Source organism: Melospiza georgiana, chromosome 1, assembly GCF_028018845.1.
Source record: "Melospiza georgiana isolate bMelGeo1 chromosome 1, bMelGeo1.pri, whole genome shotgun sequence".
NCBI classification, from domain to species: Eukaryota; Metazoa; Chordata; class Aves; order Passeriformes; family Passerellidae; genus Melospiza; species Melospiza georgiana.
The window spans coordinates 45,077,253-45,105,060 of NC_080430.1; the positions used below are offsets into that span (position 1 = coordinate 45,077,253).

The following is a 27,808-nucleotide window of genomic DNA, read 5'->3' on the forward strand; positions in this document are numbered from 1 at the left end:
GACCTTATCTAGATCTTGGGTTAGCCTGTGCTCTGACCCTTCTTAAAATGGCATGGCTAGAGGCAGCCAGGATGGTCTTTTTCTTAGGAAGAAAAAGGCATGACTTTGACTCTGCTATGAACCTCTTTTTCCCTGCTGGAATTTAATAAACTCAGGATTTTTAGTTGATGAGACATATGGAGCTATTAAGACTTGGCATCTGAACAGCTACTTTTTTCAGTACAGCAGAGCTTTCATTCTTTCTTTTATAATAAAGTGCCAATAACAAAGTAAGTGATTTTATGCGCATTTTTTTTTTTTGTACTGAGTGTTTTCTTTTCCCACCATGTTTTTTGTCTTATATTTTTACATTTCTGAGATTGTTGGAATTATGCAGCTAATCATGTTACAATATGTGAGAATAAAAGTCTATAGTGAAAGTAAATATGAAATCAGAATGTTATAGCTTGTTATTTCTGATCAATAAATTCTCTCATAGGACCTACCTAAATTTAGTGTTAAGGCACCTTTACTGAGTTGCTTTATTGTACTGAGAAAAAGAGGACATTGCAGAAGGAGTGATGAAATAACACTAGTTTTTGAAGTATGTTTTGTGAGTCTGGCTGTGTGTTTCACTGAGTTTTAGACACACTGTTTGCCAGGATTTTACAATATTTCACATTTTATTCATTTAAAGAAATACAGAATTCACCTAGTGTACCCATAAAGAACAAAATGAGAATTGTCCCTTAAACTGAGATGCATGCAAAAGTGAGATTGCTAACATTAGTTTTAATTGCAATAGATATTTTTATTACAGTGATGCTAACGCTTTGCCTGGGATTGCATTAATCACAGGGTTTAAAGGGCTAGAAGAGACAGGTTGTGTGAACTTTCTTGCTGGATACTGAGATGTCATGCCCCTGGATCTTGAGTGTTTTCTAATTGTACTTTTTGAAAGGAGGACAATTCATTTGTTCACTCTGGTACAGCAAAGGTGATAGTTCATGGTTCGGGGCAGACTAAAGAAACTTGATCACACATGCATGGCTTGGAGATGTGCTCTGTGAAAGTCTTAGTCCCAAAAGCAAATGCCCAAAACCTGTTCTGCTTCCTTATAGCTGAGTTGTTAAACTGCTGGGATTTTTTGCTGCTGAATTTGCTGAGCTTTTATTTTGCAGTGGTCTGTAACACAAATATTAAGTGGCTTAAGTGAATGCAGAACTGTAGCTTTTCTGTCTTACTGGATGTGGAAATCAAAACAAGATGGAATCAGGAAAATTGCAGCTTCACTGCAGTCACATCAGCTCAGGTACAGATGCCCAATGTTATAGCTAACTCAGGTATCTCTGTTTGCAAAGCAGCAGAAATTGCATGGAATTTAGTGTCAGTGCACCAATGTATTTATGAGCACCACTTTTGGGGGGTTGCTGTGCTGCCATGCATGTGTGGATGGTACTGGCCACCCTCCTAAAGTCAGCTTGAACTCCTCAGTGTAGTGTTGATGAATGTGAAGCAAGATGTTAAACTTCCACCTGTCAACATGGTTCTCAAGTGTCTCAGTGTCCTTGAGAGGGGTTAGATAATAGCAGGTAAGGGAAGTGCTCTTGTAGCAAGGTATGACTCAAGGCAGAACAGTCCTTGTGAATGCCTGACATGAAGCCTGGCTTCAGCCAACCCTGTTTGCACTGCTGGGAAACAGGGAAAATTGTAACTTCCTTGAAATGGACACATTTCCACTTACTATCCTGATAATTAAGGACAATTATGTTAAACAAGGCGTTTAATATAAGTTCTTCCTCAGAGGAGAAGTTTTCATATTTATTGACTAAGTCTGTATTTGCAAAAAATTACAATTTTAAACTTGCAGTTTCTGTTTTTGGAAGTTTTGGCAGCAGAGCTGCGTGTAACTTCACCTACTCATCTGGCCAGCATCCCATGCAAAGGGCAAGAAGGTTTTGCTGCTTTTTCCTGTGAGTTAGGTTTTGTTAGTGTATGCATCCTTCTAAATTCTGCTGCTACTGAAATATACTCCTTTTTAGCATACACCCCTGTGTATGCTCAGCCAAAGCTTGTAGTGCCATCTACTTGATACACTGACAGATCCTAAATTTTGGAGCTAAGGCAGACTCCAGAGTGAGACAGAAAAAGATTTCTGGGATTAGGATCTTGGTGTGTTCATAGCTGGTTTGCATTCTGGGCTGTGAGCCTTGCATTTGATGGCTTCACATTTGGCAGGTGACATTTTTAGGAGCAGTTAACATCAGGGTGAGGGAGTGTGCCTCGTAATCCAGCCTGGGGCTCTGAGGGAAGGTGACAAGACTGTGTGAAAGAGAAGCCATATGTTGCTACTCTGACTTCTGCTCTGTGCAGCTCTCTCCTCTAATGTCGTTACTCCATTGTGACCCTGTACAAGCAGATGAAGCAGGATTATTTTCAAATTCCCAACACACCTTTTCCCTTTACTAAATGTAATGCAATCAGTTGACGTGACTCTTCATGCCAGTTGGTTCACATGAGCAAAAGTTGACTTCAGTGTGATTCGTTTGAACCATCCTAATTTTATGTTATTAAAAAAAAAACCAAAGATCAAGCAAAAAAACCCACAAGAACTTCACAAATTCCTTTTCCTTTTCCCTTTCCCTTTTCCTTTTCCTCTCCCTTTCCCATATTTTATCCATATTAACTCACAATAATTTTAAACATCCATCCAGTTGTGGTTACAAATCTAGTGATATTATCGCATCTGAGGACTGTGAATGCTGCCAGGACATGGCAACTGGGCAATCTCATTATGTTTCCAAAAGAGCTGGACACACAGCTTGTGCTCTGCTATTTTCACAAGCAGGTTAAAACTAAGTTTTTTCAAATGTGCTTAAAGCCTGCTGATTGGGGTAGTGGTTGTGGGTGGACTATACTGGTTTAATTTGGAACATAAGGAGACTGACTGTCCGATAGAGCATGTAAGTTGTATCAGTGTTAATTTTGTGTATGTTAAGTTACTGGTTGTTTAAAACAGGCAACTTTTAAAATGTTAAGTTAAATAAAATTACTTTCATCTTTGAAGAGTTATGTGAGTTATAAACTGTAGTTTGAAGCTCAAAGATCACAAATTTTGCTTTTCTGAGTATTATATTGCTGTAGTATTTGAATGTTTTTGTGATTCTTAAAAGGGAAGGAAGGAATGAAGTAGTCTTTCTTTCTTCTCTGTTGATAATCAGTTTGTTTAGAAAGGAGAATCTTACTCAACAAAATCTGAGTAAAAGTCTGACCAATGTATCAAAACAGCTGAGCTGCTGTGAGACTGTAGGAACTGATCATCTAAGACTGTGGGAACTGATCATGTAAATTTTGCCCCTTGATTTGGTAGGGATTGGTACAGCATTGCTCCTCATGTCAATACAAAAAGTCCAAGCTTGAGCTGGCTGTCATCTCCTGTTGCTCGATACACTCCTTCTCAGACACAGGAATCTTGCATGTTCAAAAATCAGGAAAAAATCCACAACTAGTGTTGGACTTTGATTTTGGCCTATGCAGTGCTTTGGTATTTTTCAGAGAGGTTTTCACTCGGAGACAATGGTGGTGAGAGTCAGCTGTTTATGCAAGACAGCGAGACCTGCTGGGGAGCATCTTTCCCTTCTCTTCTAGGGCACTGTGTCAGGAGCTGAGTGGGAGGGTCTCTGTCTCAGTGGGTTTCTTACCCTTTTTCTGACTGGGATGAGGAGCTTCACTTGCCTAAAGGACCTCTGAAGAACTTCAGAGTGGAATTTTACATGTGGCTGGTTCTCTTCTTCTTCTTACTCTGGTATTCATGCTTTTCAGACATACTGCTTCATTGCAAAGGGGCAGGGTGGAAGGGCATGATAAGAAATCTCTTGCACTTGCCACACCCTGGAAATGCAGATTTGGGAAATGCTTTCTCTGCATCAGAGACAGTAGGTGGAGCTGTTTGTTACACACTTGCAACCTGCTCCTTCAAAAAATTAGAATATCAGACATGTCATTGAGAAACAGTTTTCATTTTTACTGATGGAGTGATGTATCTTAGCACTAGGTTGATCACCTTAGGGATCTGAGATGCTTGTTCTTTAAAGATCTGTCAATTTAGAAAGAAGAGTAAACTCGTGTTTTAAAAATAAAGCAGCTTCTTAAATGCTGTTTTATGTGTCGAGTCTTTCTTCTGCTATTAATGCAGTTTTCCATACTGATCAAATGGAGCAGTTCTGTCCTGCTGTGCTGCACTTGGCTCTTCCAGTTTTGTCTTCTTGTAACACAGATGTTTGTGATTAAAATGCTCATATTTTTAATATGATTCATTTTATATTGGTTATGTCACAGTAGTAGAGTTGATAATTTACTTTTTGTTTTGTTTTACCATTATAAAAGATTGTTTTTTTTAAACGTAGTCCTGTGGAGGACCAACATTCTCCATAGCTCCGTTTTGCAAAAGTGATGTAAGTTGATTTTTCCTGTACCGAACAAATAGAAATCCAGCACAAGTATCAGCCAATTGACCTTTGAATACTTTCATTTGTGTACAGGGGCTCAGTTTGATTTACATGAGATAGAAGAGCTTAGGCTCAGAAAGGATGGACCTGTTTGGATATTACCCTTGATTTTCAGTTCTATGAGTGACGATCAGGTAGATCCAAAGAGATAATCTGGATACTGAAGGTGGTCCAGGAGTTTTCTCTGAGAACTCGCGTCACTTACAAAGATCCCCGACTCCTTCTCTCTTTGTTGAGCTGCTGTGCTCCCTGCTGGGCTCTTGGAGGTGTTCTACAAGAGCTTTCTCAATCCCTTTGGGTAGCAAGATCAAAATGTTTGGCTTAAGGGAAACTGACGTGATAACTGAATTTAAATCGATACATTTATGTTGCCTGCTTGCAAGGTTAAAGAGCAAAGTTACTGAACTAAGCCATTAAATACTTGGTAGTAATGGATACTCTTCTGTTTTCTTTTGTTAATTAAGCCAATAAAATCGTAACTGCAGTTTCCTTTGCCAATCTGTCCTGAATAATAACCTTTGATATAAATGAACTTCTTTCATATAATAGCCTTCTTTCCAGTGTTGGCAGGTGAGAAGATTAAAGTAAGCATATAATTTAATTTTCTGCAGCAGGTAATGTAGCAGAACATTATAGTGCACAATCAAGAGCACCAGCAAAGTATTAGTTGCAGTCTTTATTTTCTTGATGTTGCACTGGACACCAGTTAGTAAGGTTTATTGGTGAAATAATCATGTTTACTGGAGAAATAATAAGAAATTAACAGCCGTATGTTATTTGCAGAACCCCTGGGTACTCTTGCTTAGTTAACTGTATACTCAGTAAAACTATTCTTGGAAACCAGAGGGATCTGCCTTTACAGTATTACATAACTACCAGCAGAAGTCAGGAATCTGAAACTTTGAAAAAAAAAAAAACCAGCAGCAAGAGCAGCTCAGCATCTCATTTTAAACCCAAATTACCTAATGACTTCTAAAGCGAATTACTCAGTAATGAAAAAATAGCAGTGTATCATTCGTTATTGCTATTATTCATCTTATCATCAGCTCTGGAAGACTTCAGGATGTTCCATGAATACAGGATTGTATCTTATTCCAGTCATTTGAAAGCTCTTGCGTAGGTGATGGTGTCTTTCTGTAAGCCAGTGATAGTAGATTACTCATTTCTGAAATACATTTGGCATTTTTGTGGAATGTGATTATTTTCATAAAAAAAGGATTTCCTGCAGGCATGTCCCCTTCGATTTTGAAAATTTGAGCAAAACATTTGGCCACAATTTTGGCAGTTTATGATTTATGAGGAAAACAAATTGAGCTGCTTTATGGAGAAAGATTTGGAAAACGTGGTTAGAACCAAACCAATAAAGTCATGTTTGCTGATTTTGCAGAAGAGCTGAAATGGTTCTTTGGAGGTGTAAATTACCCCATTTGTATTGATTCGGGTGGCAATATGGATGCTCTTAGTGGTAACTATTTTTCTGGCCATCAAAATGTTTAGGGAAAGAGAAGTAGCAATCTATTACTAGGACTTCAGAGGAAAAGGAAGTTTCTTTGTAGAATGACTAGCAATTCAGTTTTGATTACTTCCTTTGGTTTTCTGTAACATAGGTGACTGAACTTGCCAGTGAATTAGTACATATAATAAAGTGCTTTTTAAAGATGGGGAAGTAATTTAAAAAAAAACCCAATGAGCCAAAAAACCTCAGAATTTTATGCAGATCTACCAAGAGGAGGATTTTCTGGAGGATTTCTGAACGAGTCTGGTATCTGAAGAGGAGGATGGAAAAGGAGCGCTACAGGAAGATAAAGTCAGTTAATGACTGCAAAAGAAATTGTTTGCATTGACTTCCTTTGGTTTTTTTGTTTGGTTTTGGTTTTTTTGGTTGGTTTTTTTTTTGTTTTGTGGGTTTTTTTTTTTTTTGTGGGTTTTTTTGTTTTTGTTTTGGTTTTTTTTGTTGGTTTTTTTTTTTTTTTTTGGTGTTTTTTTTGTATTTTTTTTTACTGGAAGAGTTTAGAAGAATTTTCACATCAGTCTCTCTCTGTGTGAGGGCTGCCTTAATTGAAAGTGTCAACAGAAGGTTTTAGACTAAATCAGTAAAGAGAAATAGGTCTCCAGAACCAGATGGCAATTGCTCACAGGTTCTACAGTAACTCAAAAATGAAATGATTGAACTGTGATATGAAAATAACATCCTAAATTGTTCTTGATACCAGGAAAATTTATGGATTTTGTATGTGATGCTACTTTCTAAAAGGGGATGCGGGAATGGGCAAATTGCACACCAGGAAGGCTGATTTCTATACTCAAAGAATAATGAAATTGGTAAAGAAAACAGTCATACTCAAACCAGGAATACTGGGGAGGAATCCACCTGATTTGGGAGGTAAAGTCACTCCTTGTAGATCAAGCAAAGGACCTTGAAGGGTCTGACAAATGTGAGTTATGGTGATCAAGTTGCTGTACTGCACTTGGATTTAAAAGGTTTTCAGTGATGTCACTCGGTGGAAGCTCTTGAGGAAAGGAAGCTGTTGAGCAGTAAGAGGGAATGTATTTCGTGGATTGAATACTGATTTTTAAAAATTGGGCCAGGCTGAAAAATAGGACTAAATAATCACTTTTCTTAGTATTAGATTATTAGTGGATTTCCTTTTAAAACTGTGTAAGAATAAATCATGATATAAGCAAATTTGCTGAGAAAAGTTGCTTCTGATCCTTAGTCACTGCATGGGAAAGCAGCATGTGAGACTGTTGATTTATTCCATTTTTTAAATAATTTTTTTAATGGAAACACACTGGTGTTTCCTTTAAAAAATTATATAAAAAACCTTAAGGCCCTCTCTTGTGATATAAATTTTTTGATAGGGAGAACAGAATCCTTCATAGGAAAAGCATTAATGATCATCTTAATGTGCATTGCTTGAAAATTTTGGGCCCAGTTTGTGATTCATGTTGTTGTTACATTTGGGAAGATAATTTAAGCCATTTGGGAAGATGTTAAAGCATTTTTATTCTGCTTCTCTATTCAAATGTTGATAGCCATTTTTGCTTACTAAAGTTTGAAAAGATTTGTGACTGAGTCACAAATAGATGTGTAGAAAATTATTTATTTAGGCCTACACAGAGCAAGAAAATGAAGTTACTGTAGCTTAAAGTAAGTTCTAAAAATGGTTTCAATTGTAATATTTTCTTCAATAGAAGCTTAAATGTGCTTGGGAAAAATATCTCTCTTATGTTGGAGGAAGATAAAATTTTCTTAGGCATGCCTGAATAATTTGAACACAAGAATATGTGATGAGGTTCAGAAGATAACCTTGCCACCATTGCTAGTAAAACATTTTGATGTGGTTTGGAGTTCAGCTAATTTTATACAGGCTGCAGTGTTCCATGTATGTTTTGGTTATTCTGAACTATATTTAAATACAATTGATTTGTTAACATAATGAAAAATTTTTTTAGCTGTTTGTTATGTTAGACTTTAGTTAATAGGATGAAAAATTATTATAGATTTGGAATCACCTTACATTTAAATAAAAGTATGTTTTCAATTTTTAATGCCATTATCTCTAGCAACAAAGAATAAATTAAGATGCATCCATTATATATATCTCCTATAGTACTTTTCACTTGCAGGTGTGATGGTGCCTTAACAGAGTAAATGTTGTCATCTCCATTTAGCAAATGAAGCAAGAGGATTGTATTATTAAGGAATTGGGTCCAATTTCAATTACTACATTAGTGTTTGTTTGAACATTTAAAAAAACAGTAGCCATAACATTTATAGTTTATATCAAACTCTGTGTGTCAGAGTTAAATTTTGCATCTTGAATTTTTTGCTATTTGTTCTGCCTAACGCCATAGTATTAATTGTTTTGATTTCCAGAAAATGTTTGAAAAAAAAATTCCTATTAAAACAGAAATAAAGAAAAGGTCATGATGTTACGAGGAAGTTAGAAATAAAGAATTGTTAGAGACTAGAAACTGCAACTAAATTAAGGAGAAGGAACAAACCGTGAATTTTCAGCTTTGGTTAGAGGCATGTGGGGCTTCATGTTAAAGGGCTTTTGTTCATCAAGTTTTTAAACAATGATTTAGAAATTAATGACAAAGTCTGCAGAAGCAAGAGAAGGATTTCAATCAGGTTAAGTCAAAGCTATCTCCAAGGATGGAGGTAATAGTTTATTTCAAGCTCTGACTGGATTGGGATTTTTTGTTTTTAATTTTGTGGGGTTTTTGTTTGTTTGTTTGTTTTTAATTGATTTGGTTTTAATTTTCTCTATTTTTTATTTCTTTTTTGCCCTTTTGACAAATGCTGGGCAATGTCGCCTGGATAGAGGAACCTAGCCAGGTGTGTTGTAATGAGCTCCAAAACTCATGGGAAATAGATAGGAAGATGCCTCATCAAAAACTGTACCAGAGGCAGGCACTAGAGGATGTAAAAATTATGATGAATGTAGTGCTGATGCTCTTGTAGTTCCACTGGCAATCTGAAGGTGCCTTCTTGCCTAAAATGGTTTGCTTCTTATCAGGATAGAAGCTAATAGATAGTAATGAGAGCTTTCATTAGCAGCTTTCTTGTTAAAAGAAACATGAGTTTGCCTTACAGAAGGGACAGAAGGGATACAATTAAAATACGGGAGATCTACACAGTATAGAATTAAGTGTTCTTGTAGTTCCTTTTGATAACACATGTAACATCATCAACTTTACACTACATAAATCCAATTATTTTTGCATGGTTAGGCCAGGGAATTCATTTTTCTAGTAATACTGTGGTTAATTTTTCACAGGATTTTTGAACAAGCAGACAAGCAACAAAAATTCATGCTCCAAGTCCTCGATACAATAGCAACTTTTGGAGAATAAGACTGTTTATACAGACAGGAGCAGGGAGGGAAGATAAAAAACCCCAAACTTTCTTTGTTCCAAAAACTCCTTCCCATCCCAAGTGTTACATGGACCGTAGTCAATCATGGAATTTACTTCTCAAGCCTAAAGTTACTCACTGCACAACTGTTAGTCACTAAACTGAAATATGGAGGGGAGGGGGAAAAGAAGGAAGAATATGAAGATTTAACCAGGGAGGTAACCTGATCAAAGAGAGGGAGGTATGTGTAAGCTTCAAAGTCTGTTACAGACAGCCCAGAACGCAGCCTTGACAAACTGTTGTAATGCTGATTGCAGGTTTTGATTATTCACTTCAAAAGAAAAAAAAATGTGTGAAATTTAATTCTGAGATGGAGTTTTTAAGTGAAGGATGAATGAAAAAGCTGTTGAGATCAATTACTAGCTGTTGTTTAAACAATTAATTGAAAATATATTTTAAATATTCAATTTTAAGTGATAAAGTCTCCCAAGCTTCATGTATGTGAACAGTCCAAATTCTGAGAGCAGAAGGGAGAACATGATAATGCTGCTGAATAACAGCAGCAAGAGCACAGCATACAGCAAGTGTTCCATACACCACCTGCTTTAGACAAATGGATTTGGGCTGGCATGGAAAAAGCATGGTTTATGCAGGAGCCTATTGATTTTTATATATATATATATATATCTACACAATAAATTTCTGTGCTAGGGTAACCGATATTTTTGCAATCTGCCAATGAATTCTTTGGTCTCTGGCAGACAATTAACTATATCAGGTGCTCTAGGGTCAATATAAAGGAATGCACTCAGTGCTGTAATACTCAGAAGGTGAAATGAAACCTTTAATAGAGGCAGATGATTTTTCATTAACTCAGGGTGAGAATTCTGCTGGAAAAGATCACTGGAAATCTAAAAAGAAGAGTAAATTAACAATATTGGAGAATATGAAACTATTTTTTCCCCAAAAAACTTCACAAGATAGGTTTTTGCTTCTGCTTAAGCAAAATGTGGCATAATCTGGTTTAAAATTCATATTGGAGAAATGGTAACAGAAGTAATATGTGTTTAGCAGTATTTGAGTAAATAAGCATTTTGCTTAGGAATGGTGAAATTTCCAGAGGGCAGTATTGTAATGACATCTTCCTAGTTCCTTTTCTTTTGGCAACATTTGGCACTGTGAAATGCAGTGGGAATTGTTGCTGCACAGTTAGGCCTGGGGTTAGTTGAAGTAAATGTTGCTGGCCGCACGTCCCAAAGCAACATTGATGCTCTCAGAAATGCATCAGTTGCCATGACTTCCTTTCTGGATGTGCCAGCACAAAGCCTCTCATGACAACAGGTGTGTGTGTAGTTACTGCTTGTAAATGTTATGGGATGGATTGCTGCATTAGCAGAACACAGAAAAGCAGGAGGGGCAGAGGTGAAGGCTGAAGTTGTTCCTCTGTGCAGTGTTACAGCATGTGTACTGTTAGCTGATGACTTGCAAACATGCAGGCTGTTGAAGGGAAAAAATAAAGGAACTACAAAATAAATGTTATGAATAAATTTTCAGTGCTCCAGGAAGACAATCCTAAGTAAAACATTGAATCCCAAACAGTGTATTTTAATATCATCTCCAAGCTGGAGAAAGATATCCCCGTGTGTGGAAGAGGAATATTTTCACTGACTTGAAGGGAACTTAAATAGCTTGAGTTACTGAATTATATAATAGCCCTTAAGGAACCACTTTCAATGGTTTGATAAAATGGTACAAATCAGGATAACTGGCAATGGGATGCCAGAGATGTCTTAGAAATACCAAGTCTACTAATTAAAATCAATGTCATTGCTCTTACAATTTTTTTCCTTCCAAGCAGCAGATCCTGTTATGCTTGTTGTATTTCATGTAATGTGTAATATTGAGATACTGAAGTAAGTGAATTTTGTGTCACTCATATTAGGTTACATACATTCATACCAAAGTGTTGTAGGTTGTACTAAATGACTTTTACTATGCTCTTGTTTTATTGAAGGGCAAAGCCCCTCTCAATCTCAGATGTGCGACTCAGGGTGCTAATTAAATTTAGGTGTCATGGTTTTATTCTTATTAGGTTGTTTGGGGCTTTTTTTAGTAGTGTTAACCAGGAAGTCAAAATGACTCACTTGTGCTTTCTTGAATAGAACATTAGACCTCCTTAGATGAAATACACGCTTCTCCAGGAGGTTGGGTGGAATTTTGGTTGTTGTAATTGCATAAACACAAACGTAACAGGCATATAATACATATTTTAAAATGTCTCTCCAATTAATGTAGCTTACTGTTTTCTTACTGCATCTCTGTTTCTTTGATCTTTTACAAACTTGCCTTTATATTCTCCTGATTAAATAATAAATATGGAAATTTCTACCCTCTTGTAAACAAATATTTTACTGTTAAGGGTTTTGAAGAAGTTGTAGTCATTGAACGTTTCAGAGATTATTGGAGAAACTTCTCAGTTACATAGAGGAGAGGCAATTTGTATAGTTTACTTCAGCACAGCATTTTATTTTACCTGGATATTTATAATGTATATTTATATGTAGTATAACTTTAGGATAGAAAAAAATGTGCAAATATTTTTGTCCAGTGTGTTGAATATAACCCATTTGAATGGAGTTGGACAAGAGCTGATATTGTACTAATTATCAATAGAGAGGAAAAACTCTATTTGTGTGCTGTTGTATCTTTAAATTTTGAGATATGCAAAGAGAGAAGGAGAGAGGAAGAAATTTAAGGGGCTTGGTTTTCAAGAAGGGCTAAGCCTTCCCTGAAAAACAAACTTCAGTAAAACACCTGTCATTTTACATTGCATAACTGAGGAAACAAATATCTGATCTTTACCATCCTACTTGAGTTATCTGCAGTACATGAATGGTATGATCTAATATTCACATACATCTGTACAGACAGGCTGAAAACATTCAGAATGAAATTTTGAAAAATACGTCCTGAACACAGAGTACAAATGACCAAATCTAATAATGACATCAGGTCTTCTATTGCTTTGCATTGCTTGATTGTGCTCTGGGGTTTAGCTGGGCACTGTACAGCCAAAAATCTCTGAAACTGATGCTAGCTTTTATAGCATCACTATAATTATTTATTTATTGAGTGTTATTTGAGCTTAGTCTGTTCATTTTCTAGCTATTGAGTGTAGCTGATGTTGATCTGTCCCATGTGAGACCTTAAGTGGTATTTTTGCCAAGTTAGAGATTAAGTTTTTTAAGTGTGCTGGGGAGCTTAAATGTATTTGTGGAGTGGTTTAAGTATTTCTTGGGCACAGATTTTGGTGGCACTGTTCAGAACTGAACTGAGCTGCAGTCAAGGGAATCTTTGTAACCTCAGTGTTTCTTGCAAGGAGAAAATATTTCAGATGCTACAGCTTTCTCCATAATTGATTATGTGTGTTAGAGCCTGTGCATACTTTGCCTATATAGCAGAAAGAGAAATGCTTTGCTTTAATTCCTTGCTGATTTCAAATAATGTTTTTTATAAATCAGCTGCTCTTCTCAAGTCAGCTTCTGGTTTTTGAAGTAAAGCTTTGCTTTGATTTATAAACTGCTGATTGTACTCAGAGCTTTGTTTTATCTGCTTTTGTAGTTGCACAGATATAACCAGAGTACTAAATTCCTCTAAAGCTTTTCTTCTTTTTTTGTCCCCTCAAAGGGAGACTCCTTGATTATAAGTATTGCTGCATTCCAATTTGTGTTCCATGGCTCTCAAAAATGTTATGTATAATTAGCCTTTTGCTTTAGGAATGAATTTGTGCAACTGTTTTTCTCAGTAAAAATAAGTACCTGTCAATCAAAAGATTTAGAAAATTTTTGTGTTTGTAGGTCTGTAAGTTCTAAAATGCTGCCTTTTTTATTTCTGGTTTACGCAGGCTGCCACAGTAACTTCAATTTGCATGCCTGGCCTACAATGGTGGTTTGAAACCACCTTGAAATGTTTAGGAGCAAAGTAGAGAACTGTGCGAAAAATCATATAGCCTTGTATATGAAGAAAACCATCATCTTCCTCTCTCTGTATTTGCTTCTGTTTTTTCTACTCTTGACTGAATATTAGTGGCTGCTAAACTGCTAACAACTAATTCTCGCTTACTTGCTTCTTCCACCCCTGCTTGTGGGGAGACCTACTTGCCTTTTCTTGTGATCCACCTTTGATCTTCTATGACATATTTTCTGAATTTAGCTTGCACCTTTTGATGTTTGTACTCCAGACAGAAAATACATAAAAGTGTAAAAGCTGTAAAGAGTGTGGCATGAGATGGAAGTGAGCAAACAAACAGAAAATGAATGGTGATTGCTTTGCTTTCTGTGGAAGGGAAAGGAATGAGAGAGCACCTTCATGGTTAGGAAATATTTCTAGAAAACATAGTTATACCTTTTCTAAGCAGTAAAATCTTGGTTAAATATGAATTTTAGAACTGTTTTGAAGGAGATCCCCACTTGCATTTCTCTTACCCTTTAAGCATCCAGTTGGTCACTCTTTAGACTTTTCACTTTAGTATTTGCAACTAAATGTGAAAAACTAAACTGAGGACTTAATTTCTTAAAAATAAATATTTTGTCAACACTAGAATTTTAAATTGTTAATTGTATAATTTTTAATTATATTGTAATGATTCCCACTGGAGGATCTTTTTCCACTTTGTAAAAAACAGAAACTTGCAATTTAATTAAATGAATTTTGATATTTGTTATTAATCAGCCAATATTTCACTTACAGAGGTAATCCCTTGTGACGACTTAATCATTCAAGTTTTGAAGTCCTGAATTTATGGACATGCCAAGGCTTTTATATTCTAATGATTTTGAAAGATTAGTGTTTCATAGTTACTCTTTTTTTTCCTTAAGAATAAATGTTGGATTTCGAGAACAAATTGTTAGTTTAAAAGCAGTAATTCTCCTTTTGATGTATATAATTTAAAGTCACTTACAGTCACACATCAGAAGCAGATTTCATCTGTAATTCAGGTGATGGTGCATCAGTGCAGAACAGGGCTTTAGGAGGGACTATCTGCTGACAGTTCTCTGCCCACAGGCTGTCACTCTAGCTGCTCTGTCCAGAAGGTAAATACCAGCTACCTATACCTTTAAGGAAAGCAGCTTGGTAGAGCTTTGGTTTAGTTTGAAAGTGTGGTAAGGGAAGGAGGAATTAATTGAAGCACAGATATCTGCTATGTAGCAGAAAAGTCTGAGAGAATGTGTTAGTATTTTCCTGAGAGAATCCCTAGATTACTCTGTACCCATTTTCTGCTGCTGAATAAAAACTGTCAGTCTGGCCATCCTCTGGTACTGTATTTCAGGCCATAGCTACAAAGGTGTAGCTTTTGTCTCCTTGTTCCATTACCCTGTCTGTCTTCTTGGGCCACAGCACTGATGAAATTCCAGAAGTGACGCCACTGTGAGCCAAGGCAGTGCTATGGAAAATTAAATCAGTTAACTTCAAAGGTATTTCAAACTAACTGGTGCAAATTAGAGTCCTATTGGGAATGCTTTATAAATCTAAATTTTAAGTATGACAATCCAGAATATGTCTTGAAATGAAGTGGATGTATGATACATTGAACTTCCAATGTTATTTCAAGGGAAATTTTCAAAAGCCCATGCACAAATCTTCTGGCCCAGTGATTTCTTTAAAAAGAGAAAGAATTCCTAACCAGAAGCTAGCCTACTCCTCCTCCTCAGTTATTACAGCATGGTTTACAGGCTGGTTTTGGTGTGCACAAACTAGATTCCTTCTGGAAGTAACTAAATCAATGTTTCTGAACGAATGAATCGCACAGCCAGAGAGGTTCAGACTATGTGCAGTGCAGGAATGTTTGTTCCAGGGAATACTGTCTTCCCTGAAGCCAGGCTGTGGATCTACATGCTGTGTAGGTGTAGTCCTTCAGCGTTGTCTAGTTCAGGCTACTGGTCTGCTCTGGGTGCAAGCAGATCTGACAAATTCAGGCATAGCCAGAGGGTCTGTGCCAAGTATGCCAAGCAAGTCTGGGGTCTGACTGTGCCATGAACTCCGCACAGGGGAGATGTCTTCCATTTGAAGAGAGGATATGCTCAAGGGAGAGAAGAGAGCCATCAGATATCTGAATGGCAGTATCCACAGAAGAACTGAATAGTAGTATTTGAAACTCTTTTATTACAGAAAAAGTAAGAACAAAATGACACTTTTAATATTCAAAACACATTATTTTAAAAATGGTGAGGAACCATTCTGTCTTTTCCAGATGCGCACCACCTAATTACCTTTCTGAATTCTAATTGTGAATTAGGTGAATTTCCATTTTTCAGAAGTTTATGTGTTATTTCAGTTGTTTTGCCATTCACCAAAAACATCCCACTGAAGTATGTTTGGTGTACTTCAGCTGGATAGGAGCTGAGTGGGAAGATCAGACAGCATAAACAGGCAGAAAGGAGGAATGAAACGACAGCTTTATGAAGTTCCCCTTCGTTCATTTCCCTCTGGGACAGATCACTGACCTTAGCTTTCTGTGTCTGGCTGAGGCATGCTATCAAGGGCTAAGGAAGATTTACTGGCATTCATGGAACTGTAGGAGCATCTGCACAAGAGGAGTTTTATTTATCTCTAGTTCCTTAATATGCTCTTTATCTAGTAACCTGGCTTTCCTCTTCTCCAGCTAAATTGTCTTGTCTATGTTTCCATGGGGATGGGGTATGGAGAGTACCAGGTGGGTGAGAATCCTGATCTTCGCTGTCAAGGTGTATTGAATAATGCAGTTTAGCTATAAGTGTATGCATGCTCACACACATATGCATAATAAAACTAAATAGTGGCACTTCTAGTCACAGCTACAGAATAAAGATGATTATTTTCTAAATAATTTCTGAATTATTGGGGGCTTTGTTTGTTTCTTGTGGTTGCTTATGGATTTACTTGCAGTCTATTAGTGTATATGTTAAAATACCAGTAAATTTTTAAATTTGCAGAAACATTCCCATAATGAAAAGCTTCCAGATTAAGTTAAGAACATCAACTGTAATATAGCAAAAGTGTTATAAAAATGCTAACTGAAGATCATGTCTTTGTTAAATACAGGTGTTACTATAGGAATGGTAAATGCCAATATTTTTTTAAAGGACTACCCAAAATACTTGTGTTTGAATGAGGTGGAGGTGCTGTCTATATTTCTTGGACCTTTGTAGACATTTGTCTGGTTTGTAAGACACAATATGATACTGCATTCAGAAGGTATTGATATTGTTGATATGAAACACACCAGGGTAACACGTCGTGTTAAATATAAAATATATTCAGTGAAAATAGATTCTTTTGTCTGCCAAAATATTTTTCTTGTGTACGGTACAGGTGAGTGGTAGTTTTAAGCTTCTGAGTCTTTGTCTTTAAAACAAACAAACAAAACCTACATGGAATATGCAAATAATTTCTGTAGTTGAGAAGATAATTGTTTATATGCTTAAATCTGTAAAAATATCAAGCTGCTGGTTTTGACACATACTGACTATTTGGAATTGGAGGGCTTGCTTAAAGCTACTTGAATTGCAGTCTCTGTGGAATATCAAAGAAGTGTACTAAACTCTGTGTTAGGAGCATGGGCAGTATGAAGAGGAGCTGGACTGGGGAAGTGGGCTTTAGGAGCTCTGTTATGCAGACTTATTGAAAGTGCAGTGTTGAGTGCTACAGTTGCAAGGAATTCACTCTGAGACCGAGTTAATGGGAACATCATGGTGTGATCCTAGGATTTCACAGGAGTCTCACCTGAAACAAGCCCATGGGTGGCCTAGAGCATTCATCAATGCCTTCTGCTCTCTTCTTGTGCCACACTGGGGCTCCAGGGGCTGTTGCAGAAAGTGGTGAAATACTCAGTGGACGTTGGCATGGGAGGATATGTGCTGATTTGTGTACTGCATTCCCCATGGAGGACTGTGGAGGACAGGGCTTTCCAATGTTCCCATCCCACAAGAAGGCCCTTGAGTAGGCAGCATCACTCATCCTGTCTGTACACAGACCAGGATGAACATCTTTGGCTGTTCTTTCTAACAACACGCTCACAGTCGTCTGGCACTGACATGCCAGGCTGTGAGACCCAGTTCCTCAGCGAGCTCTGCTGTTTGCTCTGCTGCCTGCTCTTGTTTATTCTGCTGTGTGATCTGTGGGGAAGGGTCAAGTTACAACAGCAATTCTAGAACAAATCTTTCTATGCCTGCATTGCTAGAAGTCCAGCAAGAAAGAGGGAAGAATGACTCATAGTGAATACTTCAGGGATTTTCAGAGCCAATGTCTCAGTTACTCTCCTGCTGTACACTAGCCAGGCTATGAATTGTGCTTTATGAGGTCAAGCCAGGTAGCACTGTGAAAGGAGCACTGAGAAAATTGTTTAATGTAGGAAGACTGTTTCTGTTATTAAAGGAAGTTTTTCAAGTTAATATGGGCTTAAAATTGGATTCCCAAGAAAGGTAGACTTACAGATGCCACCAGTGATGCAAAGAATGTATTGCATGTAACTATGATGGAATAGTATGTACATTTAAAAAAATATTTTCACTAAATATTTTTGGGATTTTTGAATTGAAAAAATGCTTTATTTTAAAGAATGCTTGTCTGTATTTATCATTCTCTAGGAATGAACCTGTACTGAAAGTCAGGACCTGATAGGATAAAGGTCTCCAGGGAGAGGTAGCAGGCAGTGAGAAATACACTTCAGGGAGAGCAAAATTGTACTTGTTGAGAGGAAATGAGATAAAGGGAAATGTAGTGATATTTGTGTAACTAAAAATCACTATCAAAGGTGGAAAAGGAAAAAACAGGAAAGTGAAATAAGAAAGGTGGTAAAGCTAATGATATTTTGCCAGGTTGTTAGGAAGTTTGATAGGGTAGTACAACATAAAGTATTACGTGTTTGTAATCTAAGAGGAAAGTGCCCCAAAATGCTACTGTAAATAATAATTTAAGCTTACCATTTTGTAGTCACATTGTAGGGCTGTGGAACATACTGGCAAAATTATGTAAAAAAATCACTCAGATTGTAGTGGTTAGTGGTTAAATATGGACATAATAGGGGAAAAAGGAGAAAACTTTCCAGCTTATCACTTGCAGTTGATGTCCAGTATGGATACACACCTTTTGATCATTCTGAGTCAAACCCAGGATTTAACCAGAAAGTCCTGTAGGATTTAACCTGCAGCAAAATTGCTTGTCCCTGATACTGACCCATTATTTCAGCTCAGACTACTGTACCTTACGGCAGACCGAGCTATAACTGAGGTAGGAGAGCAGATGAGAAAGAAGAGTGAGGAGGGGAAAGTATGTCAAAACCCAGCTTTATTTTCATGTCCCATGTAGCAGTAAAAGAATGGGAGGGCAAAGGAGTCCGTACTCATGGTGCTGTCTTGAAAAAGATCATTTCAGCTTTCATGTGGAGATTCCAGTGTCCCCAGAGCTCCCCAGAATATCTACTCTGTAATTCAAAACCTGCTTCACCCTTGCTGCTCCACTTGCCCACAGAAGATTTCAAAGCCTAACAGTTAGATGTGGTGCACGGTCTGTGCTCCTGTGATATCAAACATGACAAAAGAAAATGGGGTTAAATGCAATGTCCCTTGACAATTTATGGGTTTATGAAGTGAGAAGGAATTTAAAAGAATACCAGTATAGTATTTATTTAATTTATCTACTGTGACATGTCATTCAGTTCCATGATGATAGACACTGACTGACAGTGCTTGTGCTTGCAAAAGAAAAGGAAACTAATAGCCATTAGCACAGTGTCAAAGTAATACAGCAGCACTCACTCATTTTGTGAAACAGCTTTGCCTCAGCATGAAATTGTTATTGGAGTAGGATAGAACCTGGTATGACAAACTAGGTACTGGTCTGGGGCAAGTGCACCACAATTTATCTTGGTGCTGACTCTTTCTCTCTAGCAAATGCAGTGCCTGAGCTGTGTTTTTTGACAAGGGTAAGTGTTGAGTATGTTGGCGTTTTTCTGATTCTGTCAGCAGTTTAATTGGTTCAGCTGTGATTAGCACAAAACTCCGCAGGTTAGTCTTTACAACATTTATTTTATGGCACCTAGTAAGAAATATTAAGCTGTCAAGGCAGTTTTTTTCCCAGTGTAAGAAATGTTTGCAAATCTTAAAAAAAAAAAAAAAAAAAAAAAAAAAAAAAAAAACCACCAAAAAACCAACAGTGTTTCCACTGTGATGGATTTCTTTATTTTTAGAAAGAGATTGTCCCCAGATCAGAGTATAACATATATGCAGCATCATCACTGTTTGCTCCTACTTTGATGAGAGAAGGAAAGAAAAATATAAAAAGTGAGATTTTATAGGAATACATATTAATATTATAGAAATTTAATTGTATAGAAATTAAAAACTGAAGAGGGGAAAAAAACCTCAAGAGATGCTGGTAAGATTTTAAATCAAAGAACACAACCACAGTGAGAGTAATTGGACTGTGAAATATTAATCTTCCTGATTTTTGTACAAGTGACTTACTCATAACTATTTATGAGTTTCTTAGCACTCAACTCCCCCTATCTCCCCCCGAAGATTTTGTGTTTTGCTTTTTTGCTTTAGGATGTTGTTACTTCCATCACACCATCCCCTTTCTCCCCATTTATGGTACAGTCCCTGCTGTCTAATCCTCCCGAAAAATGTGAGCTACCGCTGCTGGACTGATATCCCTCTGAAGAGATTAAAGTGATGCATGTTCCTCCAAGGCTCCCCAAATGCAAGTGGTGTGCTTGCACGTGTGCTAAGCTTGGCTTTTTGATAGTACCAGCAAAGTGTAGAGCACTATTTCATGTGCTAAGTGTTAAATATAGCACAAGGCACAATTGTGATAGTATTGATAAGAACTTGGGAAAAAAGGCCTTGATTATAAGGTAATGAATTAACTTGGCATTTGCTGTAGTACTATCCTGTGCTCCACTTTTTCAGACAGAAATTAGAGTTTCACTAGGGGAAATTTAGCAAAGACATAAAAAACAAAAGGGTGGTGTTTCAGTACTGTCTGGAAGTTGTGTTACATGCCTGTCTTGATGGAGAAGAATAAACTACTTTAGAAGAAGAGGCAACAAAATGAAATTAGCACTGAATCCTGAGAGAGTAAATAATGAGGGAGGCAAATTCTCCCTAGTGGGAGAAATTGGTTCTTACTCTGTACGGCAGAGGGAAAAGGTGTATGACCCTTTCAGCATAGAGCTTCACTCCTACTTGCACCATTCCACAGTTTGAGACACAAGAAACATGGAAGGGATTAAACACTGAGCAGCTCTCCTTGGCAATTCTAGCTTTTTCTCTCAGATCCCTGCCTAGGAGTCAGGCTTATAAAACTTCCACTGAGTGTTTTTCCTAGATGTAGCAGCGTTTTACTAACCTGGTTGGTGCATTTTTGAGGGTTTGGGAGATTGGGTGAAGAAGAGAGGAAGTAAGGGCTGAGGTGGGAACTACTTGTAGCTATCAGATCTAGGACCTTGATTGTCAACTTGAAAATGTGTGAATGGGAGAGAAATTTCAGTCATTGTACTGGTAATCAAGGAGTAAGAGTCTGTCATGTTCTCCACAGATTAAAAGATCTTTACCCCAGCTCTGGCATCTGGTACACATCTGGCAGGTTTAAGGAGAGTGGAAATGGGAACACTTAAGCCACTTAATATGAAAATCCCTTTGTCCTCCAGCATTGTAGATTAGAGGGTACTGGTAAAACCTGTATTTTCAGGTGATATTTGTAGTCCAAGAAAACTTCTAGCCCAGTACACCAAATTCGGATTGACTGTGCGAGTGGAAAAACATGAGGTGCACTGGTAAAAGTGGTCTCTCTGGAAGGCTGGAAATGGGGATATCATCTGCTCCCCAGAATATGCAAAAATCCAGATTTTTTGCTAAGCAAAAGACCTCCATAGCTTGTTATGCATAGATGAGTATTAAGGATGCCTGAACAGAAAAGCATCTGAAGGTGTTCTCTTCTGTGGAGGGAAACAGCATTTTAGCAGTTTTCAAACTAAGATTGAAACGAGTTTTAAAATGAGTTAGTGATCTTCATGCACTGCTCTGAATCTATTCTGTGAAGTGAGACAGTGCAAACAAGTGCAGGGAAAAGAGACAAACAGCTACCCAGCTGAGCAGAACACTGTTCTCCTAAGAAAAGCACTTTGCAGTGTGTGCTGTGTGTTCATTAGTCTTTGAAGTAAAAAAGGCTCTAAGGCCAATGAATAAACTGTGGCTTATTCTATGAAATAGGTGTAATTTGAATTAAGAGGATAGGAAACAGAAGAAACAGAAACCCCCATCTGTAGTACCAAAGGAGAAGGTTTCTACCTGTCTTTGTACCTTGTAAAAGCACTGCTTCTCTGTTCATCAGGAGGGAGAGAGGTGAATCTAGGAATGTTGTCCTTCCATTTTCCTCTTTGCCTGCACAGGCAACTAGAATAGATTTAGCCTCTGCTCTACTGGGGAAGATAAAAAGTGTTTAAACAGCAGGAAAAATTGTACTTATCCATCACTTAAGAAGGCAACAGAGCAAATGGGAACCAGTCCATCTGGACTCTGCCTTTGAACTCCCAGGTTTAAACTCCTGAAATGGAGACTGGTGTGAGACAAGAGTAGGATGGTACGGGCCAATAACTGGTCTCAGAGAAGCCCTTAGAGAAGAGCAGAGAGCTCCATTTTGGGGAGCCCGACAGACAGACTTGGTTATACAGACTCTGTCTTGGAGCTCAAACCAACTATCAGATTTTCACCAGGAACTGTTCTCTTTGTTATATGAAAAACAGGGGAATTTTTAGCTTTTGGTTGTAATACAATTGCCTTTTTTATGGACTCCTTTGCATTGCTGCACCCAGAGGTTTAGAAATTTATTAGAGGAGAAGGCATTGTTCAGGCAAACATCTAAAAATTGTGTTTAAACCTGCCAGACACTAGGAAGAAATTAACCATACCAATGGAAGCTATTTAATGTATGTTTTAAAAAGTCACAAAAACATAATAGGTGGTGAGGGGAAGACATCTATTCACCCTCAGAATATAATTGAAGAACCTGCATCCAAAACAGTGTGATGGAAAGTGTTCCTAATCTGACTGTGGGAATTACAGGCCAGGAGTCTATCACCCAAAACATTGACTGAAATTAATTACTTTTTTTTTAAAACACAAACTGTGTAAATTCATTGATAAAAGCTTCTAGAAAAATCTAGTATTCACTTGCATATTTTTGAACTTATTTGGAACTTGGAACTCATAAAACGTTCTTTGACAGAATTGGTTTTGGTGATAGATATGTTGGATATCTATTGAGTATTTTTTGCTTCTTTTGTACTTGGAAGCAATTGGTGAAATGCAGTCGCTTGAGAAAGAAAATGAAACCCAATCTGAGATTCATTCACACAGCAGGAGTTCTCTTCTCCACAGGTGCTTATTACTATGTTACACATAACCGTAATAGCTGAGCCCCATCAGTTGTGACTTCCAGATCAATTCTGTCGTTTGTCGTTCCCACTGTTCTGTGCTTACCCCAACAGGCACGTTTTTTGTGCAGTTGTATTTTGTTGCTTGTTTTGTTTGCACACATATTTTCTGTGTATACATCTGTGAATACATTACATTCCCTCCTTGGGGAAGTAAGCACACACAAATAGAGATTCATAGAGGGAGGGGCATTCTCCCTCTATTTTCTGTCTCATTCCCCTCAGCTGTGCTTTGTTAGGGGAAACAGTGTTGTATGGGGAAGAAGGGGCACTGTTTGCAATGACTAATTCTTCAAAATAGCTCCTGCACCAGTGGCTGTTGCATTTTTGGAAGCAAGTTTCACTTTGTGACACAATCAGTTGTTGCTGGCTGCTGCCCTTTCCTTAGACCATTCTTAAAATCTTCTTGCACCAGGTGATTTGAACATCCTGAAAGTAAAGCCTGAGTTTTTCAAATGTGGGTGCCTTGAGGTTCCTGCATTTCAGTGCAACAAACTTTCTCAGTGTGTTAGCATTGATGCCTGCATTAATCATCCCACTCAGGGTGATCATCCAGATGGAGTTAAGTCCAAGTAACGTTTTCTCCATATTGCTGAGAGTGTATCAGTGCCTACTTTTCACTTCAGCTAATTTTCGTCTAACTAGGAAGGCTTAATTGCCCACCAGAGTTACACAGCACTTTGCTTTCATATGATACCCATATTTTGCTTCCAAGGAAAGAGTGTGGAGAGGAGCCTTTTGGCTTCAAATGACAAGTCCAGTTGACAGTCCCTTTTGCCATTTGACTCCTTATAGAATAGCCTTTGGCAAGGCGTGAGAACCTTAATTTGTTACAGCTGTCAGAGAGACGTGCATTGCTTTCTGTTCTGCCTGCTTTCCTCTGGAAATGAGGTTTTTTCTGTCATGCTCTCCCTCTGACAGGCTGTCCAACCCTATCCTATTTACTTTTTTAATCCATTGGCCAATTTTAGTCCTATTTAGCACTGAGGCAGATGCCTTAATGATATTGAGTTCTACCACTGTAATGAATACTGGCAGCCAGATAGAGGAGAGAGATGTAATTAATGCCTATTCTGATGAAAAGATTTCAGTGTGAGCTCAGCTTTTTCTAGGTATCAGGCTTTATTAGCTCTGCTGTGAACAAAACTGCCTGGGTTTATATTGTAAGCATTATTGTAGCACTTTAATTGGTGGCTTTGCCTCTGTGATTTATCTTGCTATCATGCATCAGAGCCCTAATGAGGGTTCAAAATGCCACTGAGCATGACCATGTTGAGTATGTGGGCTGATACCACCAAGCATCAGCATTGCTAAGTCCAGGAGATAACAGAACTCCATAAGGACAAAAATCTCTTCTTTCATTACTCCCTCTGACCCTGACTCCTTAGCTGTTCTTGTTTTATGGGAGGGCCAGTATCTATGCCTGGGGTTTCCATCCTGAAGCAGAGATTGCAGCATCTTGGGCTGCCAAACACCTTTCCATGCCAGAAATCCTCCTTGAATCATACAGAATTGACCTTCACCAGCTTTTGTCCTGGGAGCCAGGGTTCCTGCCTGACCTTCTGTGCAGAAACAGTGCTGTGTCTCATGCCATTGCTGCAGAGCAGCATGCCTGCTGTGGATGGAGGAGCAGCGTTGAGACAGTTCACTTCCTCCCTTGTTCCACTAGAACGATTGTCCATGTAGTACCATGGAGGGAATAATGGAGATTAGGACAAACTAGTCTAGCCATCCCATTGAATCTCTGGGATAGTTCCGTCAGTTTACCCAAGGAAGCCAGTTTGACGTGCATAATTCAGACATTTCCTGTCTCAAATGATAATCTCTTACCTTCTGCATCTTCCGCATTCTGTAAAAATGTGGCAGAACAAGCATGTTTTGCCATCTGGACAGAAAAAAAATCATAAGGATTATTTACTTGAAATTGCAAAAAGTATGTGTTTGAGCACCTAGTCTTATTTAGTCAAACCCTTGCACAGGGTATGAGCAGCAACATCACACTTTGTTTCTAAATTTTAAATTTATTAAAAGGCATATATTGGGAATACGCTTAAATGGGTTGTATGTGCAAGTTCAAAAATTATATGGTTTAGATCACTGCTTTACTTGTCGTTTAGATTTGAGGTTTAGAATTGACCTGTCAGATTTTCATAAAACAGGCTGGTTTTATTTTGAGTTATGAATCTGCGACAGAAGTGGCAAATAAGGTGATACTTAGCCCAGTAATGTGATTCTTTTTAAAATTCCAGGCTTGGCTTACAATGATATTCATAGATGATCTTGGTTAACTTCCTGAATAAGTATGCAATAAGGGTATTCTTTTATTCGTGTAGCAAGATATTTAAACATTAATTTAAGAGTAAGTCAGCATGTCATGAATAAATACTCCTGCAGCTTAGACTGCTCTGTGGAACCTCTAAATTTTATTTAGACTTTTGTGTTACTCTAGTCATATAAGTGGTTTTTATCAGCAATTGGAAATTGTAAGGTACTCACCACTAATTCTGATAAATAGAGAGAATGAATGTAAGTATGTGCACACTGTGTTAAAAGCTTTTATTTTACTTGTTTTTCATTACTTCTTATTTTTTCTTCTCATAGAGTATGTCCTAGTTGTACATGCCAGAAGATGTGTGATGAGTTTGCAGAGTTGTCTGGCTTCACAATTCTTCCTTCTGCATGCTTTTTTATTATTCCTGTCATGGAATATATTGCCTAATTTGTAAATATGAAAAGCACCATAAAATGGGGGATAGCAATATACTTAATACCATGCATGCACAATTTATGTCAGTTTTTTAAATAAATGAGCTCTTCTGTTGGAATACAGGAACCTTTGTGCAGAGTGCCTACAAACACTTTCACAGTTAGCAGTTGTCTTAATATTGGTCCTAACTAGTAGAGCACCCAAATCTCTTTGAAATGAAGGACATCATTAATGTTGCTTGACAAATTAGAGCTATTATGAATAATATGACCCTATGGATCAGAACAAAGCAAACTTTTTGTTTTCAAAACTATCGGTCAGAAGGATTTTTTTATTACTGTGCCAATCATTTTTACTTCCATAAAGTGATTTTTGATTTGTAAACGGTTCTGAGAGTAGCCCTGATTTTTCACATGATCTCTAGCGCTTGGCACAGCTGGAGTGCCTGAAGCAGCAACCTGGCTTTCCTTAGGGTTCTCTCTCTGCAACTGAGTAAATTTTGCTTTGGTTTGTGACTCAGAGAGAGAGTTTAAGTGGGTTGGCCATGGGCTTTGGGCTTAAGGGAACATAGGAATTTTTGGTTTCCAATTCTAAATTTAGAATATGCATTTCTCATATTCATTTCACATCTGCAGAAGTTATTTGAAGAGTAAAACATGAATATGTGGAAAGAGGGTGAAGAGTTTCCATTGAAATTTTGTTTATGTTTTTGTTCTTTTCCTTTTAATTGCAGTGAAATGAAGCAGAAGTTGGATGAAGAGGGCAACAAGTGCAGCATCCTTTCCAAGCAGCAGAAGTTCAATGAGCACTGCTGCATTCGCTGCTGTTCCCCTTTCACATTTCTGATCAACAGCAAGCGACAGTGCCAAGACTGCAAGTACAACATCTGCAAGAGCTGCAGCACTTACCAGAAGAAGGAGAAGGCTTGGATTTGCAGTGTCTGTCAGCAAGCAAGGTAAAAGCCTATTGTTCAGCAACTTGTGCAAGGCACCTGGGGCCTGACCTGACCTTTTCCTTGTATTTGTCAGTAGTTAACGCTGGTGGGATAGGACATGAAGTACCTGTTTATGTAGAGGTTGATTTATTCCTGATGTGCCTGGTTTTTCTAGGGGCTAATTTGTTCTGAGAGTGTTTGGTTACCTGTTGCATTTTCCGGGCTTGTTTAGCTGGACTGATGTATCAGCAAGCAGTAACTGGGCATAGCTTGTGCAGGACTGGGATGTCCTGAAACACCTGGGTTACTAATGGAACCTGAGCACAGATGGTGTTAGGACAGTTTGGCAGCTAATTCCCTTGATGGGTCAGAAATGAAAGGAAGAATATTTGTGAATAGATCATCCAGCTGTGACTGTGTTTTAGAGTGCTTTCTAAATGCTTTCTAAATGCTTTTCTTATTGGTGGGGATGCCTTGAGCTTACTTTGGCAGGTACCCAAAGAAAATAGTGGTGCAACCTGTTATAATTTATAACATCTGCTAAAGAATATGCTGCCAGGCTTCTATTTGCAGAGGGTATCAGGGATTTACTGTCTCACCCCTCTGAGGGTAGCAGAGCCCCAACATTTAAAGATAGCACCAGAAAAACAAAGCCAAACACTTAACAGCAGCAGAGAAATCATTCCTTGAATGTAACTGTTATAGTCCTTGTCTCCAAGTTCCAAAAGCAGCTGTAGTTGTGGTGACATATTACTGACCAAAATCCTTTAACTCAGACAAGAAGAGTGAATGAAGTAACTCAGTTCCTTATGGTTTAATTTTTACCACTGGTGACTAAAGCTGTTGAGCATATGTGACAAGAATGGCTGTTTATTCTTTATCTTTCTGTTTAGTGGAGAACACAGGATGAGGACAAGAGACAAGTCCCTTTGCAATGCTTTATGATACTCCTGTGCTCACCAAAGCCATACTATTCCCTCTTTTTTTCCCATTAACACGCACTTGAAATTGTGGAATCATTAGGTTGGAAGAGACCTTCAAGATCATTGAGTCCAGCCCACACCCTAACAACCTAATTAAACCATGGCACAGAGTGCTACATTTAGTCTTCTTTTAAACACATCCACCACCTCCCTGGGCAGACCATTCCAGTACTTCATCACTCTTTCTGTAAAAAACTTTTTCCTAATATCCAACCTATATTTCCCTTGGTACGGCTTAAGGCTGTGTCCTCTCGTTCTGTCAGCTACTGCCTGGAGAAAGAGACCAACCCCCACCTGACTATAGCCACCTTTCAGGGCGTTGCAGAGAGTGATAAGGTCACCTCTGAGTCTCCTTTTCTCCA

The 27,808-nt window shown here is 37.9% G+C and overlaps 1 protein-coding gene across 7 annotated transcripts in view; it reads left to right on the plus strand.

Moving 5' to 3' along the window:
• Positions 1 to 27,808, plus strand: part of MYRIP (myosin VIIA and Rab interacting protein) — a 205,990-nt gene that overhangs the window by 65,593 nt on the left and 112,589 nt on the right. For all 7 annotated transcript variants that reach the window (XM_058021341.1, XM_058021357.1, XM_058021365.1 and 4 more), the window contains exon 3: positions 26,263 to 26,484. In XM_058021341.1, coding sequence (XP_057877324.1) covers positions 26,263 to 26,484 — 222 coding nt within the window. The remainder of the gene's footprint in view (positions 1 to 26,262; positions 26,485 to 27,808) is intronic.